Consider the following 24,193-nt stretch of genomic DNA (forward strand, 5'->3'; position numbering starts at 1 on the left):
GAGCACGTAACCTCGCAAGGGTCGTAAATCGCGAGAGTTTCAATCGAGAATAAGATACGGCGTGCGATAAATGAAAATTCGCGATAATGCGTCTCGTATATATCGAATCGGAGATGTACAAGGTGAGATAAACGCGATATTTAATTTCTTTCCCTCTTCTCTTTCTATCCGAGAAACATGAAAAGATTTTGATCGATCGGAGACTTCATGAGAAAAATCCCGGTCGTATATAAATATCGCGCGTAAACGTCCGCATAAATGTCATCGTAAAAAGTCTCCCCTTCCCGTCTCCCTTCGACTCATAATCTCGAATAAGATTTATTATCGTCATTTTATGACTGCAAGTAATTGGCCGATTGGCAGCGACGGTTGGGTTCTCGCGAACGAATTTAATTGTACGAATCTACGCGAAATGTCTGGCCCGTATATCCACGTGGAGAAATCTCGCGACGGGAGATGCACAGCACGCGATACCTATCTTCCGATATAATGCGCAACAGTCGATAAAACGCCGGATGCATCACTAGAACGACGAAAATATTGATATCGCACGCGTAATAACCGTAGCTCTATCGGTTTCGCGAGCTGAAGACGCAAAAATTTTTCTGTACATATTGCACTACCTTTATATTTCCGTAATACCGCTTTACCGATCTGTCAATACGAACAACATTTCTCAATTCACCGGCTCTCTTGTAAGATATTTCATTCTTAGTAGCGCTTTCCTAAACTTCCATATCAATCACAATGATAACGAATATGTAATGACATTTTCACCGTAATATTACACAGTTTAAAAACAAGAACAATATTAATTACTTCCTGTAGTTTTTTAATACGCTTTTGATTTTTAAATTGTTCCGTCATGTCAATTTTGAATAAATTGAATAATTTGCAGTTAAAATTGCAAGGGCTATTTTAATGTTATTTTTTGTCATATATAGCTATGGTGTATGTAGCGTGTTGGAGAAGTTTTATCGTAATTAAAATTAAATATGTTATTTGGACTTTTAATTTCTAAAAGCAATTTGCTTTAATTATAATTGTAATGTCTTAATTACAAGGATATTTATGATTAAATATGAAATTTATTATATAAAATGGTTGTAAATTAAATCATCGAGTATCTAATAACAGAATGTTTACTCTCTGGAAAAACATAGAAAACCTTTGGAATTTTTAGGGATTTTTTTTTGTATCTCAGGAAAAATCAGAAAAGTTTCCTAGAATTTTTTTGAAAATTTTCTTTTTGATAATTTTGTTTTCATATTGTAAACAGTCAGCCGTGTGTGCGTTTAAAACTGTCTTTATGGAAATTCAAATGTTGAGTGTTTTGACTGGTTTTAGAATTCTTGATAAATTAAACAAATTGTTCTATTAAACAAAAAAATGGCTCGAGACTCGAGACAAACCGAGACCTGTGTGTGAAGCTGGTGTCTTCTTCGTGGAAACGGATTTCATTTGTTGAGAGTTTTGGCTTAATTTTTAATAGCTTTAATTTCTAGAATTCTTGATATATTAAACAAATAGTGTCGGCCATTAAAAGAATGGCCTGAAAAAAAATCGGGACAAACTAATTGTGAGACGCCAGGTTGAAGCTGCCATTCCTTTGATGACTTTTTAATATTGCCAGATTTTAAGCGTTTGAGAGAGCTGCAATAATTCTACAAAAAGTTTTATGTGTAAAAATTATTAGAATATTAATTAACATGTAGACAAATTAAAATGTCCGAAACGTGAGATTTCATGTTATACTGATATCTTGATTTGTTTAATAAATAGTTTAATAATTTTTATATAATAAGTGATTGCAGAATGACACAAAAAATAACATAAAATTTCATTTAAAGTCGATAGAACAATCGAAATATGACCAGCGTTCTTCTTGGTACTTATATATTTAGGCCAATCTAATTTATTTAATAAATAATTTATTTAATAAATATTCTAAATTTGGAATTTTGAACAAAAATACTTGGACAATCAGAGAATTTTTTACAAAATTTAAATAGACATCCTGAATAAATATAAATAATTTTCAATTCTATTTATATTGAAACTTGAGAATTTTTATAGATTATTAAATATACGAATCTATGATGCAAAATTGACAAATTTAAAATGTATACAGAAACGTTTGCATGTATATATAAAAGTTTGCAAAATCCTAACAATTTATTGAATTTTTATCACAATAAATTCCTTCAACATATACCGTAGTTATAAAATACTTTTAAAATAATTTTTTTTTGGAAAACAATTTGGAATCATATTTAATATCAAAAAATTACGGAAAGTAAGCCTTTATGTTCCAAAAAAAAGTAATTTTTTTTAAACTCTATCATCATCGAACGTAGACTTGGAAAAAAGAAATCAACAGACACGGTGTATATTTTTCTTTCGTATAAGGTATATCAGTCGATCCCCGGAGATCGTCGCACTATACATGGGAAGAGTATCGCGATCGGTTTTCATCAAACACAAGGAATCTCCTGAATCGTGACGAGGAGGCTGCCGAGGAGCGGGATTCTGTCGGAAGATTCGCCGAGTCCCTCGACGGAGTAGGTATTTGCTTTGAGCGGAGTTCGAACGGTTTACGAGACGGTAAACTTGTTAGATGTGAGACTCCGGGCGCGCTCTTGCGGCCCGGTCTTAATCCCGGAAGATATCGTCCGGTATATCCGCGGATTAAAATCCGCACTTTAGTGCCCTCTGTTTCTCCCGGGTTGCCGCCGAGCTCGAGGGCACCGAGAGAGGGGATGCGACGCGTCGTCGTCCTGTACCAGGGGGAGTTTGAATATAGTCCGAGCACTTAAAGTCAACGCCAGGGGCACACTACCAACATCTTACCACCTTCCCCCTTCATCCCCTCCCGTTTTCTGTCGCCCTTATTCCGCTCAGCCGCCTCTGACCTCTCGCTCGAGTCCCTAAGTACTCATGCAAACGAGCGGCTGAGCTTACGAATTAAGTGGAACCGCCGCATCGTTATAGTGCGCCGTCTGCTCTCTGAAAAATGCTCACCGTCGAATTAAGCGTACAGCACTCCGGCACAAAAGGGCCGGCTCTGCGTTCCTCTTTCTTCCTCTTTCTTCCTCTTTTTTTTTTTCCTTTTTCTTCCTCTTCTTCCGGGAGAGTTTTCTCAAAGCGGCGAGATTGCCCGATTTGTATAATTAGCGACGACGAGGCTCACACGGATACTCGGCGAAAAATATATTGTAGTTTACTGCCCGTGAGACAGACTCTGGTAATAAACTTCTCGTTTGTATCAAAAATATTATCAAGTCTTGCTAAATTCTGTATAAATTTAAGAACGATTGGTGGGAGGAACGCTCTTGTGAATTAGTGAAAATATTAAGCTGATTTTGAAGCAGTGACAAAATATTTTCAAGATCAATGAAAACAAACTTTGCTCTCCATCTCATGTTTAACTGATTGTGATACTAATTGTAAGATTTTAATATTACTAAAATCAACTGCTAATTGATTTTTCTCAATTTCTTATTATTTTTTATACTTATATAATTGATATTATATAATCGCTTATCAATGATAAGCAATGATTCCATTTAAGAAAGTATACTGGTAATTATTATTGTACAATGGATATGTCAAGGTATACTTTTATATCTCAACACGATTAAAATTATTAAAAATTATTAATTAAAAAAGACATACTGAATATGCATGCATAAATATGAGAATTTTACATTTATAAATCCGAAAATAAAATCATAGAGGTTCCTTTTATCTTTAAAATTTATTTATCGTATCTGTGCAAAAAGTCATAAACTCTCAGGCAAAATCTATAACAAACATAATAGAATTAATTTTGAGAGATGAAGCGGCAATATGACGTTGGCCAGACGGCGTTGCGCGAGAAAAAGAAGCGAAACGAACAGGGAGGGGAAACAGGGGGGGGGTTTCGGGGGCGAGAACGATGAGAATCGAAAGCAACGAGACGGTTAAAACGCAATCAGGATTGGCGGGCATCGTGAATAACAATGATATGGAACTAATCTAAACGAGAGGCTGTTCCCGCATCGTGTGCTATGTGTTTTCCGGCTTGGAGATCAGGTTGCAATTTTAAGTGCCGCGCCGATGTTACACCGGACCTGATTAAATTGCGTTTCCGGCGTCGTACACCACCGTGAATAACAATGAAACGACGGCATTCGGATGGCACATTTTTCCCCCGAAATTCTGCGAGGCTTCGAGGCTACCGTCCATTTTCCCAGCGATTTTCGTTTGATTACGCCACGCGTATGTAGGTCAAAAAAAAAAAAAGGTTTTTCCCAGAAACGATTTCATATTCCGCACAACATTATATCGATAAGGAAATATAAATATTGATAACTGCGCGCGTAATATCTATATAAAATGTAAAACACATTTCGAATTCATTATGTGATATTAATTTAAATTGAAATTAACTTTTGCGAATGGAAATATTTATGCGATTTGCAATAAATCTTCGTTTATTGTTTTTTTTTTTTTTTTCATTGCTGAAAAAATTTTTGTAATTCTAATAGCATTTTTTCAAATATTTTTTGAGACATGTGTTGCGTTGTAGTAGTATTGGAAGAATTGATGAAAAATACATATGCTCGTAAATAAAACAGTTTTATAAGCAAAATAAAACTTATTTTTCATAATTTTTTTCAACTGAATTTTCGTGACTCGCGTTAAAATTACAAAAGATATCGACAATCTTTTTCTACTGGTACAGAAGATCAGAATTTATATTGGTAATTTATATTAGTATTTTATATCAGTAAATTATATTAGTAAAAAAGAATATCTACTTAAACGATTTTCAATAATTTCTAAAATTTTCAATATTTTTTCCTCACATTTTTTATTTTTATTACACAACATAGTTGTGTTATACTTATAATTTACTGCAAATTAATTCAAGCAAATTTTAATTAAACAAAAATTAGGAAAAATATTATTAAAAAAATTGCGTATGTTTTACGTAAAGAAAATACTGCGTATTTTATATCGTATCTCTCTCGGCAGAATAATTAATTCGTAAATAATTTTTCATGACACGCGAATTTACAAATTGCTTTCAGATGTGTAATGCACGATCAGAAAATTTGGATCCGAATTCGCGTACCATTATTTATGAAAACTCATTTCAGAAAGGTAGAGAGAGAGAGAGAGAGAGAGAGAGAGAGAGACAGAGCTGTAAATATACATCCTCAATAAGTATGAAACGAAGCGAGATTGCGCAGAGACCAACATTATTTCCCGTAAGAGGAATTATTTCCGTCCGTATCCAGTGCAAACTACGGTTACCATCGTTACACGGTTCTCTTTGGTCACATCGTCAATCTGTATTCCACAACTCCGGCCAGGTAACACAAATATTAGCGCGATAATCAGCAAAGCCAAGCTAATATACATCGCGGTAAAATACCGTTATATCCGTGCATCAAATCAAATTATTTTATCCTTTAACATATTATTTAAAAAAAAAAAGTTAGGAGAATTGTGTATAGGCGCGAAGCACAAAAAAGCGACTATTGTTTATTTTATTAGTAGAAGAAAACTACGTACATATATCACATGTACGTATTATCGTATAAAAAAAGATTTAAAGAGAATTGACGATATATAGAAAATATTCTGCCGTATTGTAATTGCCAGTTTCTTTTTCTCGTATCGATTATCACAGCAACTTCGCAAACCGAAACTGCGGCAAAAACGTGCCGTTAATAGTCCCTCTATTTATAGGAAATAAGGCACATTGTTTAAACACTTTAAAGCGATAACGAAGAGCAAAAAAAAATGTTTTAACGCGAACGAGCGAGCGAGCGGTATGTGTAATACACTGCGCTTACTTTGGCGCGCACTTTATTTCGAACATCGAAAGAGCCCGGAACGCTCTGCGGGCCCGGCGAGTAATCTCGTTTTTAATTTTTCAATCACTTTGATCGCGCGTTCCCGAGCCGTGTCTATTCCGGCGTATTTATTGCCTTTCCCTCTCCCGCTTCTCTATCGGCGCGGCTGGCAAGCTATAACTTCCGGTTATCGAGCTAGCAGCCTCGAAAGACCCCTGAAGTCTCGCTCCTAGTTTTTGTTTGGCATACCGCACGGAAAACACGGGGGTATCGGCTAATTTAAAAGTTCTCGGAGAGAACTCGTCTACCGCTTAGTAGTCCCGGCAAAGCCCGTTGCACAAGCCCGTATACGAGCTTTTCTCGCGCCCGTCATCCCTCGTTTTTTCGGCTCTAAATGATAGGTACGAGAGAAATACGTGTAGAAAACTTTTACGGAAAGTAATCAATTGTGAGAGACGAGCTAGATTAAAACTATCAGCCCCGTACAGGTAACACATTATGAAACTTTAAATAAGTTGGACGTCTTGCGTTTGTTACAGGTAAGCCGCAGCCTATGGTCAGATGGCTCGTAAATGGCCGAGTGAAAGACGAGGAGTACGAACATAATGCTGGCGATGTAATCGAGAACAGGTACAATTTCTTGGACAAAGATATTCGTGTGTAATTATTTTTCTATGCGCGGAAAATTGTCTCGTTTTTCTTTTTTAACTCTGGCATGAGATTAACTCTTCACATAACCGCTTAATTTCTTTCAACAGATTAACGCTACAGCCCATCAGCCGATCCGATCTCGGCTCAAACTTTACCTGCGTAGCACGCAACACGGATTTGGTGGACGCAAAGGAAACCTCGATTTCTTTGGATCTCAATTGTAAGCAAATTAAATTAAAATTAAATTCTTCTTTTATCGATTTTCAATTGAAGAAAAGATTCCTCTAGGAAAAGGCGGTCTTTACACGCGGATAAATATTCTTGTCTACGAATTTTCGCTTCTCGCTCTTAAACAAAAACCGAATGCTTTTATTAAAAGCGCAGTAGACTAATGAAAGCAAAAGGGAAATATAAATTCTTATCACGTGGCCAACAAATCAGAGAAGCCTCGCCCCTAAGCCTATCTTGTCTCGCATTAACGATAAAATCTACGAGACACCAAAAGTGGGCCAACATCCTTTGCTCCCTCGTCGCTGGGTGAGTCGCCTTTACGGGAAGATAAAGCGAGATAAGACGAGAAATATATTAAACCTACTTTCTCGGGGAGAAAAGGGGGGGACCCGGCTCGTTCGGGGGCCGCTCCTTTTCCCTCTTCTGAGAAAGAGCGCGAAGATACATGAAAAGCAGACTATTCCCCAGGCTTCGCAAAATTAGAATTCTTCGTTAATTCCCTAGCACGGGATGGGAAGAGGAGGGTGAGACGTAGAATAGGGATAAGGTTCTAATTTTCCTACTACACCGAAAAATTGGCAAACACGTGGAATCTTATCTCGCCGGACTATCAAACGGTCGCGACAGATTCGAGACACTGATAGGGATGTTTGTTGCCATTTTCACTCGTAAACCTCGATTATTCGATTGCCGGCCCTTGATTCGATTACCCCCTTATCCATCACTGACGTTCTCGTAAGATTCCATCAATCTCGTTCGCTTTTTTTACACGTGTATTATGGAAACGGGAATTTCGTTTTTACACGAAAAACATCCGTGATCGATACACGTCCAATAATCAGACCTTCCAAAAATCAGGAAGGATTTTTGTCGAGGCTATTAACGAAATTGAAGGCCAATTATCGATGAAAAGAGAGAGAAAGAGAGAGAGAGAGAGAGAGAGAGAAATCATGACGAGGAATAAAAAAATTTCAGATTGAAGCGATTAGAGAGAAAACTGTGATGAGGGAAAGAGGAGAGATCTAGCCTAATCTAACGATTGAACACTCTTTGATTTTTCGTTACGTTGGCAAAGTGGCTGTGCGTATTTATTTCCTGTCGTCGTTTTATTTTATTAAGTCGCGGAATAAAAATCAGAGTTTTTTTCGTACAAACAGGAAACGTCCTTCTGTACTTTCATCAGTTTGCATCAATCGCGAGATCGTCGTTTCGACGGGCGCATCAGAGCTCATCAGCGTTAACTTTGAAGATTGATCAAAGTTGGTGAACGTTATCGGGACAAGTCATATTGCTACGACAATAACGTACATATTTAAGTTTTATATTTTATCTCACAATTTCGTGTAGACTGTCATTTTCAACTTTAAACTGTATAAATATATAATTTACATAAACATATTTTTATATATTTTTCAATGGACGTCTAACGATAAGTCAATGCAATACCTATTCACGAAATTGAATAACTATAATATTCTATTGGTCTATAAAATTTTATTAGATCTTTATTAAACTGGAAAATAAGATAAAAGAAGGAGAGAAAGAAACAAAAAAATTGTTCGCCATTAGAATAAGTTATTCAATTACGCAAATGGAGTATTAAATATTTATCATTTTCGTCAGCATTCACTGGAAACATTAATATAAAGATAATATATAATAAATTGCGACTACTATTATCGAAACGAAGTGCAACGCAAACAACCGTATGGAAGCCTCTATTCACGGTTTTTCATATTTCACAGACGAACGAATCGTATCTAGTCGACACCGGCGAATTGGAAACCTGAATTTATTGGCCGACAGAGCGATCGTCACTTCGCGAGTAAAATTTAGGACATTGCAGTTTTTATCGCATACGCACACACACACACACACGCACAGGCACACGCACACGTATATATACGTGAAACTCGATAAAGTGCAAAATTATTAATAATAGATTGGAAAACAATGATTGTGAAAAGTAACAATGCGCTTCGTGACTACGTGGAGGGTGAAGGATGGAAAAAGGGACAGTACCGCATAAAATATTTATACGACTAAATAGTCATATCTTGCGCAAAAATATTTGGCGAATAAATGCACATTGGATGCATTGCACGTTCGCGCCTGGGCGCGACATCGAATATATTTGTTTAACTTACGCAATTACTTTCACGTTTTGCGCGCGACGCGACGACCGTATCGATACGACGAAACGAAATGCCGAAGCTTCGCTCAAAAGTGAAGGGCGAATGCAATCTATCATTTTATAACGTGAGATCCATTTTTTCGCCGATTTGACATGGCCATGGTTTTTACTCATTTTTTCATCCGTCATTTTTAATTTCTTGAGGCAAATGGTAATAAAATTTTTATCCAAAATACATACAAAATATCCAATATATTTTTATGTTTATATTAATAGAAATTTTTAAAAAGATATGCCAAGCCAACTTTATTAATATTTTTTTAATTTATTTTACATTCATTTAAGGCGGATAATTTTCGAAGTGTTTATAAAATTTTGAAAAAAAAGCGGTTAAATTTTTTTTATTGAAAAGGTGATAATTCCTGGCAGACTGCATTTACCAGAATTAAAATAAAAAAACTTACATGCGAAAATGTTAAATTAATTGATTGAATTCTATAGTTAATATTTTAAAATTACATTATAAAGAATATTTTTAAAAGAGAGAGAGAGAGAGAGAGAGAGAGAGAGAAGAATATTTGGATTTAGCAGAATATACGTTATGACGCAACATCAGGTGTGTGCGTATAATATATAGACAATATCTTCGAGAGTTATTTTTCTTTTCTAGTGAAACCTCTAGCTGTGATCATAAGAAGGCCAGGCAGGAAAGGAATCGGGAACGAGTCGCTCCTAGCGGGCAAGCGATACGATATGGAGTGCGAGACTACTGGTTCAAGGCCACCCGCGGTGATAACCTGGTATAAGGGTCGGAGAAGACAGCTGAAGCACACGACGGTAAGGAAAAGAAATAAGAAAAAGTAACACACAGCGGATCCTCAAGCTAGAAGTAGCCGCTCTTTATCCCTCTCCTGGCTTACCTTTACGTGGCGCGTCCCGTATCTTTTATCTCACGGCCTGCACAAAAGCCACCTCCTCTCTCTTCCGCCTTTTTCTTCGTCGACCTGTCGCTTTCATTTTTGTTCCGGCACTTTCGTAAAACACCGAGGATACACAGCCGTGAGGACTCGCGCGCTTTGGCTAATCCCGAAGGTGCGAACTTTATCTCTCGGCTACGTGCTTCGTCGATTAATCAGGACTTATTTGCTAATAGCGCCGCTTGTTTTAACGCGATTCGATTTGTACGTAATTCTCGTGGCGCGCAGAGGCATGTAATTAACGGTTGAGCTGCGCTTATTATCCTCGAGTCGGGTCATCGTCGTTAATTAATCGTCGACCAGGAGTTTAAAAAAAAAAAAAGAGAGAGACCGGGAGCCGGGATAACGCGACGGTGCGTTGTCAGACTCAATTTCGTTGAGTTGCTTCCAACTTTCATTTATAAAGCTTAGGAACTTTGTATCTTTTAGCTGTATTTTCTCGTGAATTCGTAAATTTATACAAACGGATTCGTTGCGAGTTTTTCCCGCGCTAAAAAGTCTGTCGATCGAATCGAAAATTGTACGAATTCGAAATTTCAATTAGTTAAACACATATTATTTTTGCGCTCAATGCTGCGGAGAAATTTTGTCGTAAGTTTGCCAAATTTTTATATATATATGAGTATATATATATCTGCGAAAAGACTGTGAGAAAGGTCCAAAAAAAAAGGTCTTTATCTTTTATAAAAATCAAGAATAAGAATTCTCTCGTCGTAAATAGTTAAGGCGACCCTTTCGTTTGTACAACGTTTTCTTCTTGAAAAAAATTGCCACTTGTTCGCGCCAATTAAATGCCTTACATTCAAATTGGATTGAATAACGAGACCAATTGATGTTTGAAAAATAAAATCTGACGCCGACCCGTTTTCTCAGATAGGGATACAGAATATATCCCAATAATAGCGAGAGTCAAGTCAATTTTCCAATGACACTTTCGTGAGTTACGTGCCGGTTACCGAGCTTGTTCAGAATAAGACGTTGAACGAGCGCGGGGAGGGACGCGGGGGATAAAAAGGTCGAAACGCCCCGGGGAACCGATAACTACACTCCTCGGTAGCGAATCTTTCCCGTGGGAGAGATTCTCGCGAGAGAAGCACAGTCATAAGACCTCGGGCGGACCAGGACAAAGAAGAAGGATATAGAAAGCAAAAGAGAGAAAGAAAGAAAGAAAGAGAGAGAGAGAGAGAGAGAGAGAGAGAGAGAGAGAGAGAGAGAGAGAGAGAGAGAGAGAGAGAGAGAGAAAGAGAGAGAAGAGGGGCCAGGTACAAATAAAGAATCGGTACTCTCTCCGAACGGATTGGATTCGTCTGAGCTCGAGTCACATCCGATTGTGATAGCGGGTTGAAAGCGAATCGAAAGGGAGGTTGAAAGCGGCGATAGCGTCGGCGGGTAGCGGAGATCGGAACTTTCGAGACGTGCCGATTGAATTAAGCAACCACACCTGTCGACTCCAGATATTTTCATTGGCGGCATGCTAATTGCCAATTAAGCTGTACCGATTCATGGTTTCCGTCCGCAATTCCAGGTTCATATTGCTTTATATTTACCTCTTCTATGGGGTTGTAGTCCCACGCCGAGACAATCGAAGGATGATGTTCGCTCATCGCGTTTAACTAAACGAATTGAAAGCAAGTCACGGAGAGTATTGGTTTACACGGGAGATACTATATATATATATATATATATAGTAAAAATTACAATATAATTTTAATTCTGTTTTTGTAATCATGGAATATAATAGCATATAAAAGAAATTACACGATATTTTCATTCATACACAATAATATTATATATGTATTATATTTTACAAAGGAGTGTTGTAATTATTCAAATATTTTGATGCACAAACAAATGTATAATCACCAGCAATAAAACAAAAAAGGACAATTACAATTTTTATTATAATAAATATCATGTCGTTATATTCCAGTTTTATAATAAATATTATAAAAGAGAATGTATTTTTCATGTAATTTGCAAAATTTTCTCCGCGCGTGATATGTCTGTTATAAATATTAAAAAGATCGAATCGTATTTATAAATTATTTCATATGCTAACAATCTTTCGTCCTTGATATAATTTTTTTTATATTTACATAAATATATGATTTTTTTTTTTTTTCAAAGAGATACTAGGGATGATATTTGCATTCCAGTACTCTTCATTTTCCTTTTTGGGAAGGGAATATTACGATATTTAAAGGGGTGTCGGAAACTCACTGTATAATAGCGAGTTATGTGATACTCGTCAAAATATTACAATACTAAAAGCTCTTTCCGCTAGACACGGCCGTTACAAGAACGGACGCGAATCAACGCGAAAATCTACCGTCGGGAATATTCGACAACATTATCCGATAATGTACGTATCGTCAAGAACGCATTACTGTTGGCTTTCTGAAGTATCTGTTAAACTACATCTGAACGTGGGCAGGGAGACAAGAAACTCTGCGGGGAATCGTTATTTATTAATCACGACATAATGAATGAAACGTCAAATCGACGGGAAAGATATGTCATGTGTAATTATGAAAATTAAATTGCTTCCATAAACCGCTGTATTGCGGGGCCGGAGGTCGTATATATTGATTAATGGTTAGTAATTATATAATGCTGATGTATAATTATGTGGGAAATGAAATTCTCTTTGGTCCGCGTATACGTATAATATTAGATCATATTTTGCTTTTGACCGTTCTGTGTTAAATTTTAAGGTCCATAAGTTCGTATCACGATACTATATGTGCGATGTCGGTTCCATCGACATTTCCTTTAAAATATGAAATGTCGTAGAATATAGGTCATTCCATTCATCTCAGCTTATATGTATCTCATCTCGCTTATATCAATAAGAATATCCAACATTTTATTCAAGGTGATCTTGATATTTTTAAAATGAAATATCACAGAGTTACGCGTGATCAACCATATGTGGCCTCCTTGAAATAGAACAAAGTTGGCTCAAATCAAATATATATCGTGAAAGTATGAAATAAAGGTCACTTAAAGATCATCGTCAAATCCAGCAACTTGGATATTTTTATACTTCATCTGTTTAATTATTCCATACAGAATTATAATAGGATTGACTCTTCCGTTTCTGCAAATACAGAGACGCGAATATAGTAATCGCGTGATCTTGCTTGATGCAATTTCCGTGCGCGAGAAAGTTCATCATCAATTCGGACTCAAATGGAGATGCCTCGATCACGTCGGACGTTGCGAACTTTATATGTCGGGATGCCGCTAGAATCGTGATAGTTGAGTACGCACGGGGGAGGGGAGGGAAGGACCCCCATGGGGCCTCATATTATCGATAATTTGGAATCGGCGTTGCAACTTCGGCGTTTGGTCTGCGAGAGGGAGAGAGAGAGAGAGAGAGGGAGAGAGAGAGAGAGAGAGAGAGAGAGAGAGAGAGAGAGAGAGAAAGAGAGAGAGAGAGAGAGAGAGAGAGAGAGAGCGCGCGCGCGCTTCGGAGTTGGCGTTGTCTCCGAGCGTTGTGACACGCGGTCCTAATTAATTTCACGTAGTTCATTAACAACCTCCGGCCGCAATGCTCAACGACATTTTGGCGTCTCCGTCCCGTATCGCGGGCGCGTTTATTCCCCAGGTAGGCGAAAACTCCGTTACTGGTTACCGTGTACTTACGGATTTGGAAATTATCTCTCTATCTCTTATCTCCCTGTCACTCTTGTCATGCAATAATTGATTTTTTATTTTATATATCTTACTTTTTGCTATATTATGAGATGAAAGATCCTTCATAAAAACTTCTCTTATCTTATAAAATAATTATATCTTTGTCAGACGCAAACCTACATTACGAGAATGATTGATTGCCACTCGGCAAAAATTTCTGCTCAACCGCATCGACGCATCGTTTAGCCCACGCGTTTAGTTGTCACTTTTTTATTTTTTTTCCCGCAGAGTTATTTAATGATTCTACCTTTGACTCGTTTTGGCGTAACGTGACAAATCATCTTGGAGATATCGTTGATTTTTGTCTATTATTTTAAAATATACCTTCGTCCTGCAGAGTTCTCTTCAAACTCTTTCCACATGAGAGATAGGAAAAATACGTGAGATAATTTACAATACAAGCACTGAACAGCTCTCACATGTCTTCGTTTCTGTATGAAAAGTAAGCGAAACCTCGCGCTCGGAATCTGCGCTGTTTAGAAAAGATTTTTACCGCGTCGGCGGGAGCTTGGAGCTTTTTCGAGGGGACGAATTTCCGACAGATGTTACCGCGGTTGCTTACGCTATCTGTTCCTGCGGGACCTAATATAACTGAAATTAACCATGGGTTGCGGCGCGTCGGATCAGATTTTTCTCTCATTGTTTTTTTTGTCATTCCGTTTTCACTCGCCACGTTGCGCCACGTAATTATACCGTGCAAAAGATTCAAAACTCAACCTCAATTTCTCTTTCTTTTGCTCCGCGAAATTATTATTTTTTAAATTATATTTATCCATCTAAAAAAATGAACGCAAAACAAAGAAGAGCGCATGTTGCGATACCATCTTTTAATCCTTTCGATATTGGCGTATGTATGTACATTCTAATGGATTTTTCGATTAATCAATCTTGTCTGTGTTTTCAAAAGAGAAAATAATATAATATATCGGATATATTCTTATAATGCGTTTTTAAATTCGTCTTTATGACATATCATTATTAGATTACGCATTCATATGCAGTTCGATATATAATACAGTGTATAAAATTTAATTAATTTTTGTATTTATAATACACGTCGGTTTCTGAGATTCAGTTTTTAAATTACATGATGTGTTAAATTATATATGAGATTTTGTTTGAAATCTTATCACCAGTTATATAAAGTAAGCTTCATAATTAAAAAATACATTATAATTAAAAAAATATAAGCTGACACAAATGATCTAGATAAATGGAAAACCTTGAAATTTTTAACGATTCAAAAATATAAAAACAAGCTTTTATAAAAAGCCGTTTTATTTGGGATAAATATGGATGATAAATTCTTATTTGATATCAAGCGAAAACTTTATTTAATCACGTACCAAATTTTTATCAAAAAATAAGAAGATCGAATTTTTATCGATTCAGATATAGTTTGTATCTATAATATCGGTATCCTATATAACGTTATGAATGAAAAAAACTTTATTAAAAATTCAAGCTATGGCTATTGCTGTACAGCTATTGCTATGGTAGATATTAAATTGAGAAAAACATCTTAATGTTGAATATTATAAACACAAATCACGCGGCTTAATTAAAATTACGGCTTTGTTGTAAATATTCGAATTCTCTGAGATATTAGAAAGTGAGATAGGTGTTGTTATACAATTTGCGAGATACATTAAATCAAAAGGTACACCGAAATATTTTTTAGCATTTTATAAAAAAAACTGAATGATGATGTTCTTAGTCAACTTGCGAATATTATGATATATACAAATTTACCTGCAATCAAACGCGGGTATTATTAATAAGATATCTATAAAGTTACAGTCTCAAAAATTTGCCGATTATATAATAGATTAAAACTTAATGAAATGAGAACATGCTTACATCAAATTATATTATCAGGCGTGTATCACGTGTAAGGTCAAGAAATTATATCGTATTATTTAAGAAAATGAACATTCATAATGCATTATAATATAATCTTTCAACGCCCAAAATAATATATTCTTCTACAGAATTTCTTTAAAAGATTGGTTATTTAAGAGAAGTTTGTTATTTACATTTCTCACTGAATATTATCAACAACAAGTATAAAATAGTATTTTTTCATCGGTGAGAATAGTGAATCTAACAACATATATCTGGTAGCAGCAGTTACATCTCTTATAAAAAATAACGTAGATTGAAAAATACAAAAGGTCAAGGAGAAATTACCTTCTGGCTACCTTATCACAGTTTTTTTTTATATGAAAATTATTGTTCGATGAGATTACGGAGAAGGCAATAGTAAACATTTAGTATCAACCAAAATAAAAAATTTGTTATATTACAATGAAACGAACTCCCCGTTATAATGCAAATCTATTAAAAAATTATATCAACCTGTAGCAATGCATTGATCAAATTTGCTGTCAAATTATTATAAATGCTTCATTTTTCTGTAATAGTTATCATTTATTAGTGTAAGAAAGAGAGAGAGAAAGAGAGAGAGAGAGAGAGAGAGAGGAAGAGAGTATATGTGTATTATTATTATTCAAGTCTTAATCGATTATGATTAATTGAAGGAAATTTATATTTAGTATTTGAATTTATTATTTAAAATTATTTAATTATTAATTTAATTATTTACAATTAATTTTGTAATTTATAACTTATAATTATAATTATAATTATTTATAATTAAATTCAGTAATTTAGTTATTAATTAATGTGTGAATAAAATCTCGAAATATTTTCTGATAATTCTTGCAAATAATATTTGATTTATGTGTCAAGCCATAAATAATTAAACTAGAAGGGGAATATTTAGAATATTTCTTCTAATTATTTAATACAAAGATATGAGTTTGATAGCCTTATTAATTTATTTATTTCTATTATAGTTTCTGAAAAAGAATTTATGTAATCACAAATGTGGTAAAATAATTTCATATTATATTAATGAGAACCTATTCGCAACCATGTCGAGTGACAGTTCGATATAGTTCTTGGAATCTCATAATACGCCTTATAAAGAACGTTATTTTTTTATTCTTTACATATTTATATGCATAATTGCATACATAAATAGATGCGTAGCATATCTCTTGTGATACATTTACTATGGTATTAAGTAAAAAAAAAAAAACAAACGATTATGTTTATGATGATAACGACTATAATTAACTAGCTCTCTTTTCTGATTGATAGTCGCCGACTAGCCATATATTCGTTGTTATAACTCTTGGAACGTAGAATAGTAATTTTTTCCATCAAGATAACCCGCCTGGCTTGTTTACTCTTTGAACCTACAAATACAATACAAATCTACGAATATAATAATCGAGATTATGAATTCTCAATTCTTTTTGTTTTATATTTATGTTCTAAATATGATGCAGTGAACATATTTAGAATTGCAGTCTTGTCTTGACGTTCGTTAACAACTGTGTTATCAGTCTCTTTCGTCTCTTTCTTTATATTATTGTTTGCTGTAGTGTAACTCTTCTCGCTGTTGCCGTTTTATTTCCCTCTAGAATAGCCTTCTCTCTTTATTTTGTAGCTCCTTCATTATCATTTGCTTGTGGAACGCGATCGCATATTTCTCTGCAATGTATAAAGCGTGATTATTTGTATGTTTGTAAAAAAAAAAAAAAAAAAAAAAAAAAAAAAAGAACAATGTTTCACGCAAGAATACTCGGATACAATACGTTTGCTCAGAAATATCTTTTCAAGCTCGTATTCTAATTGGACTTCAAGCTTTTCTTTTTCCATCATCAATTCTCGCTCGAGTTCTTCTCTCTTTCTTTCATATTCCTCGTATAACATTTTCCATTGTTTATTATATTTACACTTGATATGCAATCGTACGCAGGAGTACGACCTGATCTTTCTGACTGTACAGAATTTCGGAGCATTGCGTGGTAGGTTCTTATTTCTAATTGTAAGCAGGTCGTTTACATTATTTTGTTCAACCGACTCCACGTTTACTGGTTGAAGATCGCTGAAACGATATATGGAAACTTATACATTTTTAATCATATAATTTTTTTAATTAAAATTTCTCTCTCTCTGTTTCTTTCTTTTATTACTTAATTATAATAATGCTACGTGTTCTCTAATAATTCACAACGAAATTATTTAATTATAAAATTATAATTTTCCATTTTCTTTCAGTTTTCTAATTTGGCACTTATGGATTAATATCCATTAAAAGTCAATTTTCGTCAAGAATTAGAAAATGTTGGCAACTCACTTCATAAGTATGTGGCATTTTCGCGAACATTTCAGGACCAACTGAGCGTTCTTCTCTGTCTGGAAATTGATGATTCCTTCGCCGATACTTGAGTTTTTAGCATCAAGAAAAACTATCGTACGCTCGATTTTGCCGGTTGATATACCAAACGCTTTTTCGAGCGGTTCATTAGGTATCCAGGAGCTAAGTTTTTCAAATCTAATCGCCTGAACATCGAGATGTATCTCGAGTTGTCGATCTTTGTACCATCTACCATGCAGCTCGCGTTTTGCCTTCTTTGCATTTGCTGTACAATCCTAGAGTGCAGAAAAAAATCATTAGTAATAATAAATAATTTATATCATGAATTTTTCTATAATCAATTAATCTTCTGTTTCAAACGGAATAATTATTATAATCATCTTGTATAAAGCATATGTAATAATTGTTTAATCATTAATTATTGTATATACAGAACTTTTCTCCGATTACCATTTCAACAATAGCGCAAGCTTTCTCTAAGTGCAACTCGCATTTCATTACTTCTCCGTATTTTCTTAACAGTATCCGTATTTCTTCTTCTGTCATATCCTGTCTCAAGTTTCCAATATAAACTTTGCTGAGGGAATTTTTCTTATTCTTTACCTGTGGTTCCGGTTGAAACGTGCTCGTTGGTCTATCGGCGGTAATGTGTATCATTATGTCCTAAAAACGATGTATTTTAATTGTGACTGCATTTTGAAGAAAAATAAGAATCGTTCAAAGAAATATAGTTGTGTGTATTTTATTGCTCATGTTTTTCCGTCTGTTTATTTATTTGTTTTACTGTGTTTTTTTTCGTTGACGCCGACCTTCGTTTATATCGACACTCAAAATTATATATTTGTTTCGACATATTCTTTTAATTTACATATTTTCAATTATAATCTAAATAAATGTCATAATTAAATTGCTTTAATATACGAATTTTATATAAAGCAATTCATTAAATATATAATTTTATTTCACTAGTTATATATATATAAAATTTGCTCATCACGTTTTATATAACAAATCTAAATCTGTACTTTGTTTTGTTTATATATATTGAATTCATTATGCATTAAAAGAAATATTCTTACCATAAATATAAATCAAATTAAAAAGTGTAATTGTTTTCAGTAGAACACACTGCTATTAACGAAGAAGTCGACAACTGTAACAGACAACTGTAGGTCGAAAATAGATAGATGGTTGTGACAGAGTACGTTACAATATCCGTGTAAATAAACAAAACTAAAAAATCTATCTAACTAAGAAAAGAGATGTTAAGTAAATTTAAACACGTATTTGTGGCAAATAAGAAGAAATATGTACATTATATATATATATATATATATAAAGTAAATATAATCTAATACAACAGTATTAAACATTTAAAATGAAGAAAATCTTTTATTATTTTGTATACAGCTTCTTTTTAGACAGACCGTACTATTTACATCAATAAATTACATGGTAAATAAAAAAAAATATTTTTGAACGTAAAAAAGAAAATAATTTATTCTTATAGGGGTTTTTAACGACGGTGTATATTATTCTAGCTTCTAAATTACTTTATTATGTATGACACAAAAGAAAAAACTATTTTAATATATTTTATGTTATAGCTACAATATATAATGTATTACAGAAATTGTATTACAGCCCCCCCCCCACACACACACACACACACACACACACACAAAATACATTATTAAGACGTTTAAATTTTAAAAGAAATTTGTTGTGTCGACTATAATTAATGAGAGATATCCATGATTAAATATACACATTAAATATAGGAAATATCTATTGGGAAAAAGTTGCGAATTATTATTTATTGAACATCTATCAAGAAATTTTCACTTATGTTTAATCAAAATTGAAGTCATTAAAAACATATCTGAAATGTCATTGAAAATTATTTGGTAGACTTTCAAAGATCTAAAAAAAAATTCACAATTTTCCTGCATTTTGCTCAAACTCTATCTTTATCCATGAATAATTATTAATAATGTACTTAATAAATTCTTTTTGAGAACTGAAAGTTCTAACAACATATTTTACTTTGATTGCGAAAAAATTCTTTTAACGCATCACATAATATCGTAGTTGCAATATAATAATTAAAATAGTTCTTATTTGCAATTTTAATTACAAATTTATTAAAATTATAACGTGATAAAACAATTTGGAAAATCGAAATCATTCATAGTATAAAAAAAGCGTGTAATGGTGGAAAATAATTATTCTCTTTTTTGTGTTATTTTTTAATTGTGTTATTGAAGCAAGAATTAATATAATTTGATTCATGATAATATAGGTATCATTTCTAATAATAGTTTTCATTTAAAAAAATATTCCGAAGATGAGATCCTTATTGAAGTAACAAGAATGCAGGTTGTAAAGATTATATGATACATACATTCCCGTGATTATTAATAATTATCAATATTACGCAGTAGAACAATGCAACGTTGTAAAGACATGAAGCAACAGACGCAAGGAAAGGAGGATAATACAATGATTAGTATTTATCGACATTGTCGATAGCATTACGTATTCATAGAGTTACGAAATTTGGCCTATATATAGTAGTTATACGATTAGCATAATGATTAAAACACGAAGCGATTAACAGCTGAGAGGCAGGTCGCATTTTGTGAAACTAAACGCAAATTCAAGTGGGTTAACGCAAATAACAGACATTCTAGAGACGCAAATGATTGAATGAGAGTGCGTGCGGCAGCGAATTGGATGCTTTGAATTCAGATGCTAAGTGCAAAATTAAATATTAAAATTAAGTCACTTATCGGATCGTAATTTACGATAAATAATGAATATCGATTAAACGCAATTAACGTAATTACGTGAACAGAACTATGCTATTCTTGAGATTTTTGTTCTTCATTTTAATAATCGAGATAAATTGTTTAGCAGTTTGTCTAATTTTATCGCTTCTGACATACCGCTAAAGTTTTATTTTCAATGACTTAAACTTTATATTAAAATTATAGAATAAAATGTATAAAAATATTTTGAATAAAAAATATTCATTTTCCTACCAAAAAGCTAATTTCATATAAAAGTATGTCCTTTTTCAGATTTTGATTCTTTATTTGAATAATCGATTATATTGTAATTTAACAGTGTGCCTAATTTTATCGCTTCTGATGCACCTCTAAAAATTTTTTCAATGATTTAAGCTTTATATTAAAAATGTACAATAGAATAAAAAGAATATTCTGAATAAAAAATATTTTTTTTACCAATGTACCAATTTTCTACAAGAATATTAATCAATTCATGCCACGCGTGAAGCTGATCGATACGCACTCGCTTCCTCATCACGTTAAGTCGCGCGATGTGAATGACTTTCCGTCGCGAGAAATTACGAAACGCGCGTTTTCAAGAGATCGACTCGGGCGGCGCATTTCTAGTTCCTAATAGAATATAGCAGTTGGCAACTAGGACTTCCGCCTGAGCGAAAACGCACATACTCCATACTAACGCGCTTGCTAATTCAACATCGTCTATCTCGAGTCGGAGTGTTTCTCACATAAGTGTTCCGACCTCAACTGTTTGAATTTGCTGTTTGCATTGACTGTAGCGTGGTAAACAAAAAGTTTCACAGACAGATACACAATAGCAATGATAGGACAGATGCAGCGAGCGAATATAACAGCGGTTTGGAAAGGAGCTCTCTCAAGACTGGTTAAATTTCTTTAATTTTTTAATTTTATTACCAGCGCAACATACCCGATATCATATTATTTTATTTTCGTAATTTGCTCACTTATAAAATCGATTTACAGCAAATTGCACGTTGTAAAGTGTCATCATTGTATCCGCACGATTTATGGAAGGAATAAATCGGCGTAATAGATAAGAAAGATAATTTCACGATTTCACCTGGTATGGTCCGCAGGAGGAAAGATCGGAGAATCGAACCGTCAGCACGGTGGAGTTCGAGCCGGGTGTGGAGGATCATGGGAAATCTATCACCTGCCGGGCGGAGAATCCAAACGTGACCGGACTCTACGTCGAGAAGTCCTGGAAGATCGACGTCGTGTGTGAGTACACGTTACATTTTTCCTTAACGTTCCAATTTCTCGCGGACCGTAAACTCGCTCACGACCGACAGATCGCGAAACTGATCGCGGTAAATCGAATACGACAACATGACGAATGGTACGTTACCATGTTTATCGATCGTCAGAGGCGTTCTCACTTTCTCTCTTTCTTTCGGCTTTATCCGTTTCTGTAAATCGCACGCGCGCGCACGTCGTAAAACGAAAGGAAAAGAAAAGAAATTGCCTGATAAACACCATCTTCTCATCTTCATTCGAATCCCGCCGAATCGGCCGACTTTACGAGCATCTTTTCATCCGCGTATATTTCCTTTGGCACGGCCCTTTCCTTTTGTATCCCGGAGCGCGCACTTTTTCCCCCTTTTTACAACGTCAATAAAAGGATCTCCGCGAGATTTTCCATAAATTAGAATCGGAATTCAACGCCGAGCGTCAAATACGTTCGTCAAAACTCTCGATCTCGAGATTGTCATAAAAAACTGTACTGGAAAAAAAAAAAAAAAAAAAAAAAACAAACGCATATAAAATAGTGAAAGTTGACAAGAATAAATGGAATCGTTAATGTGTTGTAATTATAATTTATCCGCGATTACTAGCGATGTTACCTGCATTTTCAGCCATGTAGCTTTTTTGATTATGAGATTCGACATTTTTTTTTACCTTTGCCTTTTCCGATTACCACAATTTCTGAGATTTTAGAATCGCTAAATGCAGCGCATTCAACCGCATATGATTATTACAACCGTAGCGCAGAGGCTTTTGCGCGAGCGTGTAAGCGCCGAATAAAAGGAAAATGATGTTGTACGTGATGACGTGCGTGTGTGTGAGTGTGTCAGGCGCGACATCGCGCGCCGCCGATTTTACGAAAACGTCTGTGAAATTTATCACGCACAGCCACGCTCATCCGGCCTCGTAAAAACTTTACGTTCGACTTATATCGAGAGTTATGGCACGCTTCTTGGCGCATATTAACCCTCGAACAGTGAACGACGTGACAGCCGCGAGCTCGGCGGATCTCGGGTCAATTTTGACCTCCGTAGCAAAATTTGCTTTTATATATTTCATAATAAAATTGTATATTGGGTTTCAATTTTTTGTATTATATTTAACATTTTTTTCCTCGGAAAATAATATCTGTATATAATAATTAAAAAAATATTTTTAAAGTAAATATAAACGATATTTTTCTTTCTAATTCTGCGCACGTGAAATATTTGTTTCCATTATTGCATGAATTTTATAAAACAGTTTGAAAATCCGCCAGCGAAAAATTAAAAAGAAATGAGACAACAAACTGAAAAGTTGAAATAACTGATGATATTGCATTTTTGTCTATCATTTTAAGAATTATTAACGCGAACGTTTCATATTTGATGGCTTCGGAAAATGATGGCACAAATGATATTACATCTTTCAAAGATTATTTTATGGTACTTCATTAGACTCATTTTAACTCATTGTCAGTCACAGTACAATGCGATCTACGATAATACTTAGACGGCGATTTTAAATTTTGTTGAAGTCATAAAAAGTTCGTTTTTGTCTTTTAATATATAGCTTGAAAAAGTAATAACGTTTTTACTATCATGCTATCATCATGCGGGTATAAGGTAAACTTTAAACGTGCAAACGGGTCCTTTTGAATCGCAAACAAACCGTCACCTCGCTCGCTCTCGCGATAAAACGGTTTAAACGTTCAACACACTGCTCGTCGACGATTTCGTAATCTCCAAAGTTTTCGCGCTCGAACATCATCCGTCTTTAATCTACGCCAGGGAAATCTCTCGCAGCATCTCTAATGTTGCAGTGGAGTAATAGCGCCTTAATGATTACAAATGTTGAGTTATAATAGTCGATTTACCGGGGAAAAAAGTAAAAAGAATTTAGCGTAGCTATTTTTCTTAAAAAATTAATCTACATTTTTATTATGTTTGGCAAATTAAATTGTCCTAATTATTAATTTTTAATTTAATTTGCTCAGCTTTGCAATTACTTTTTGCGCTTTCTTTTAAAAAAATGGGTCAGCAGTGCAGGCACAGTGAACCGAATGTTTTTAAAGAAAACGGCTGTACGCTGACATAACGATGCAAATTTATATCCGCAAACGTCGACACACGCGCACAGAGAAAAGTGAGCTTTGATAGAATAAAGATCGTCTCTCTTACGGTTCGTACGAGGCAGTCGTATGTTCATTTTAATTGTATAATACGTATAAATAACGGGAAAAAGCGAGAGCCACGCTCGGATATTTTTTTCAATTTTCCAGAGGCGCGTGCGTTACTTCGGCAGCGATAAATTTCTCGATTCCGGTACGGTTACGGTTTATCGTTCGTTCTCATCTGTCCGGTCGCACC

General features: G+C 34.6%; 2 protein-coding genes across 5 annotated transcripts in view; one reads left to right on the top strand and one right to left on the bottom strand.

Annotated features, from left to right (window-relative positions):
* Window positions 1-24,193, top strand: part of LOC140665638 (kin of IRRE-like protein 1) — a 366,422-nt gene that overhangs the window by 304,176 nt on the left and 38,053 nt on the right. For all 4 annotated transcript variants that reach the window (XM_072891964.1, XM_072891961.1, XM_072891963.1 and 1 more), the window contains exons 5-8: window positions 6,386-6,476; window positions 6,605-6,717; window positions 9,533-9,699; window positions 21,677-21,821. In XM_072891964.1, coding sequence (XP_072748065.1) covers window positions 6,386-6,476; window positions 6,605-6,717; window positions 9,533-9,699; window positions 21,677-21,821 — 516 coding nt within the window. The remainder of the gene's footprint in view (window positions 1-6,385; window positions 6,477-6,604; window positions 6,718-9,532; window positions 9,700-21,676; window positions 21,822-24,193) is intronic.
* Window positions 16,268-19,007, bottom strand: LOC140665641 (hrp65 protein-like). Its single transcript, XM_072891969.1, has 5 exons — window positions 18,849-19,007; window positions 18,220-18,432; window positions 17,749-18,044; window positions 17,204-17,496; window positions 16,268-17,099 (listed from the first exon to the last, which is right to left on the bottom strand). The coding sequence occupies exons 1-5, from the start codon at window positions 18,849-18,851 to the stop codon at window positions 17,026-17,028; spliced, it is 879 nt and encodes a 292-aa protein (XP_072748070.1). The 5' UTR covers window positions 18,852-19,007; the 3' UTR covers window positions 16,268-17,025.

This window comes from Anoplolepis gracilipes, chromosome 5 (assembly GCF_047496725.1).
Source record: "Anoplolepis gracilipes chromosome 5, ASM4749672v1, whole genome shotgun sequence".
Lineage (NCBI taxonomy): Eukaryota > Metazoa > Arthropoda > Insecta > Hymenoptera > Formicidae > Anoplolepis > Anoplolepis gracilipes.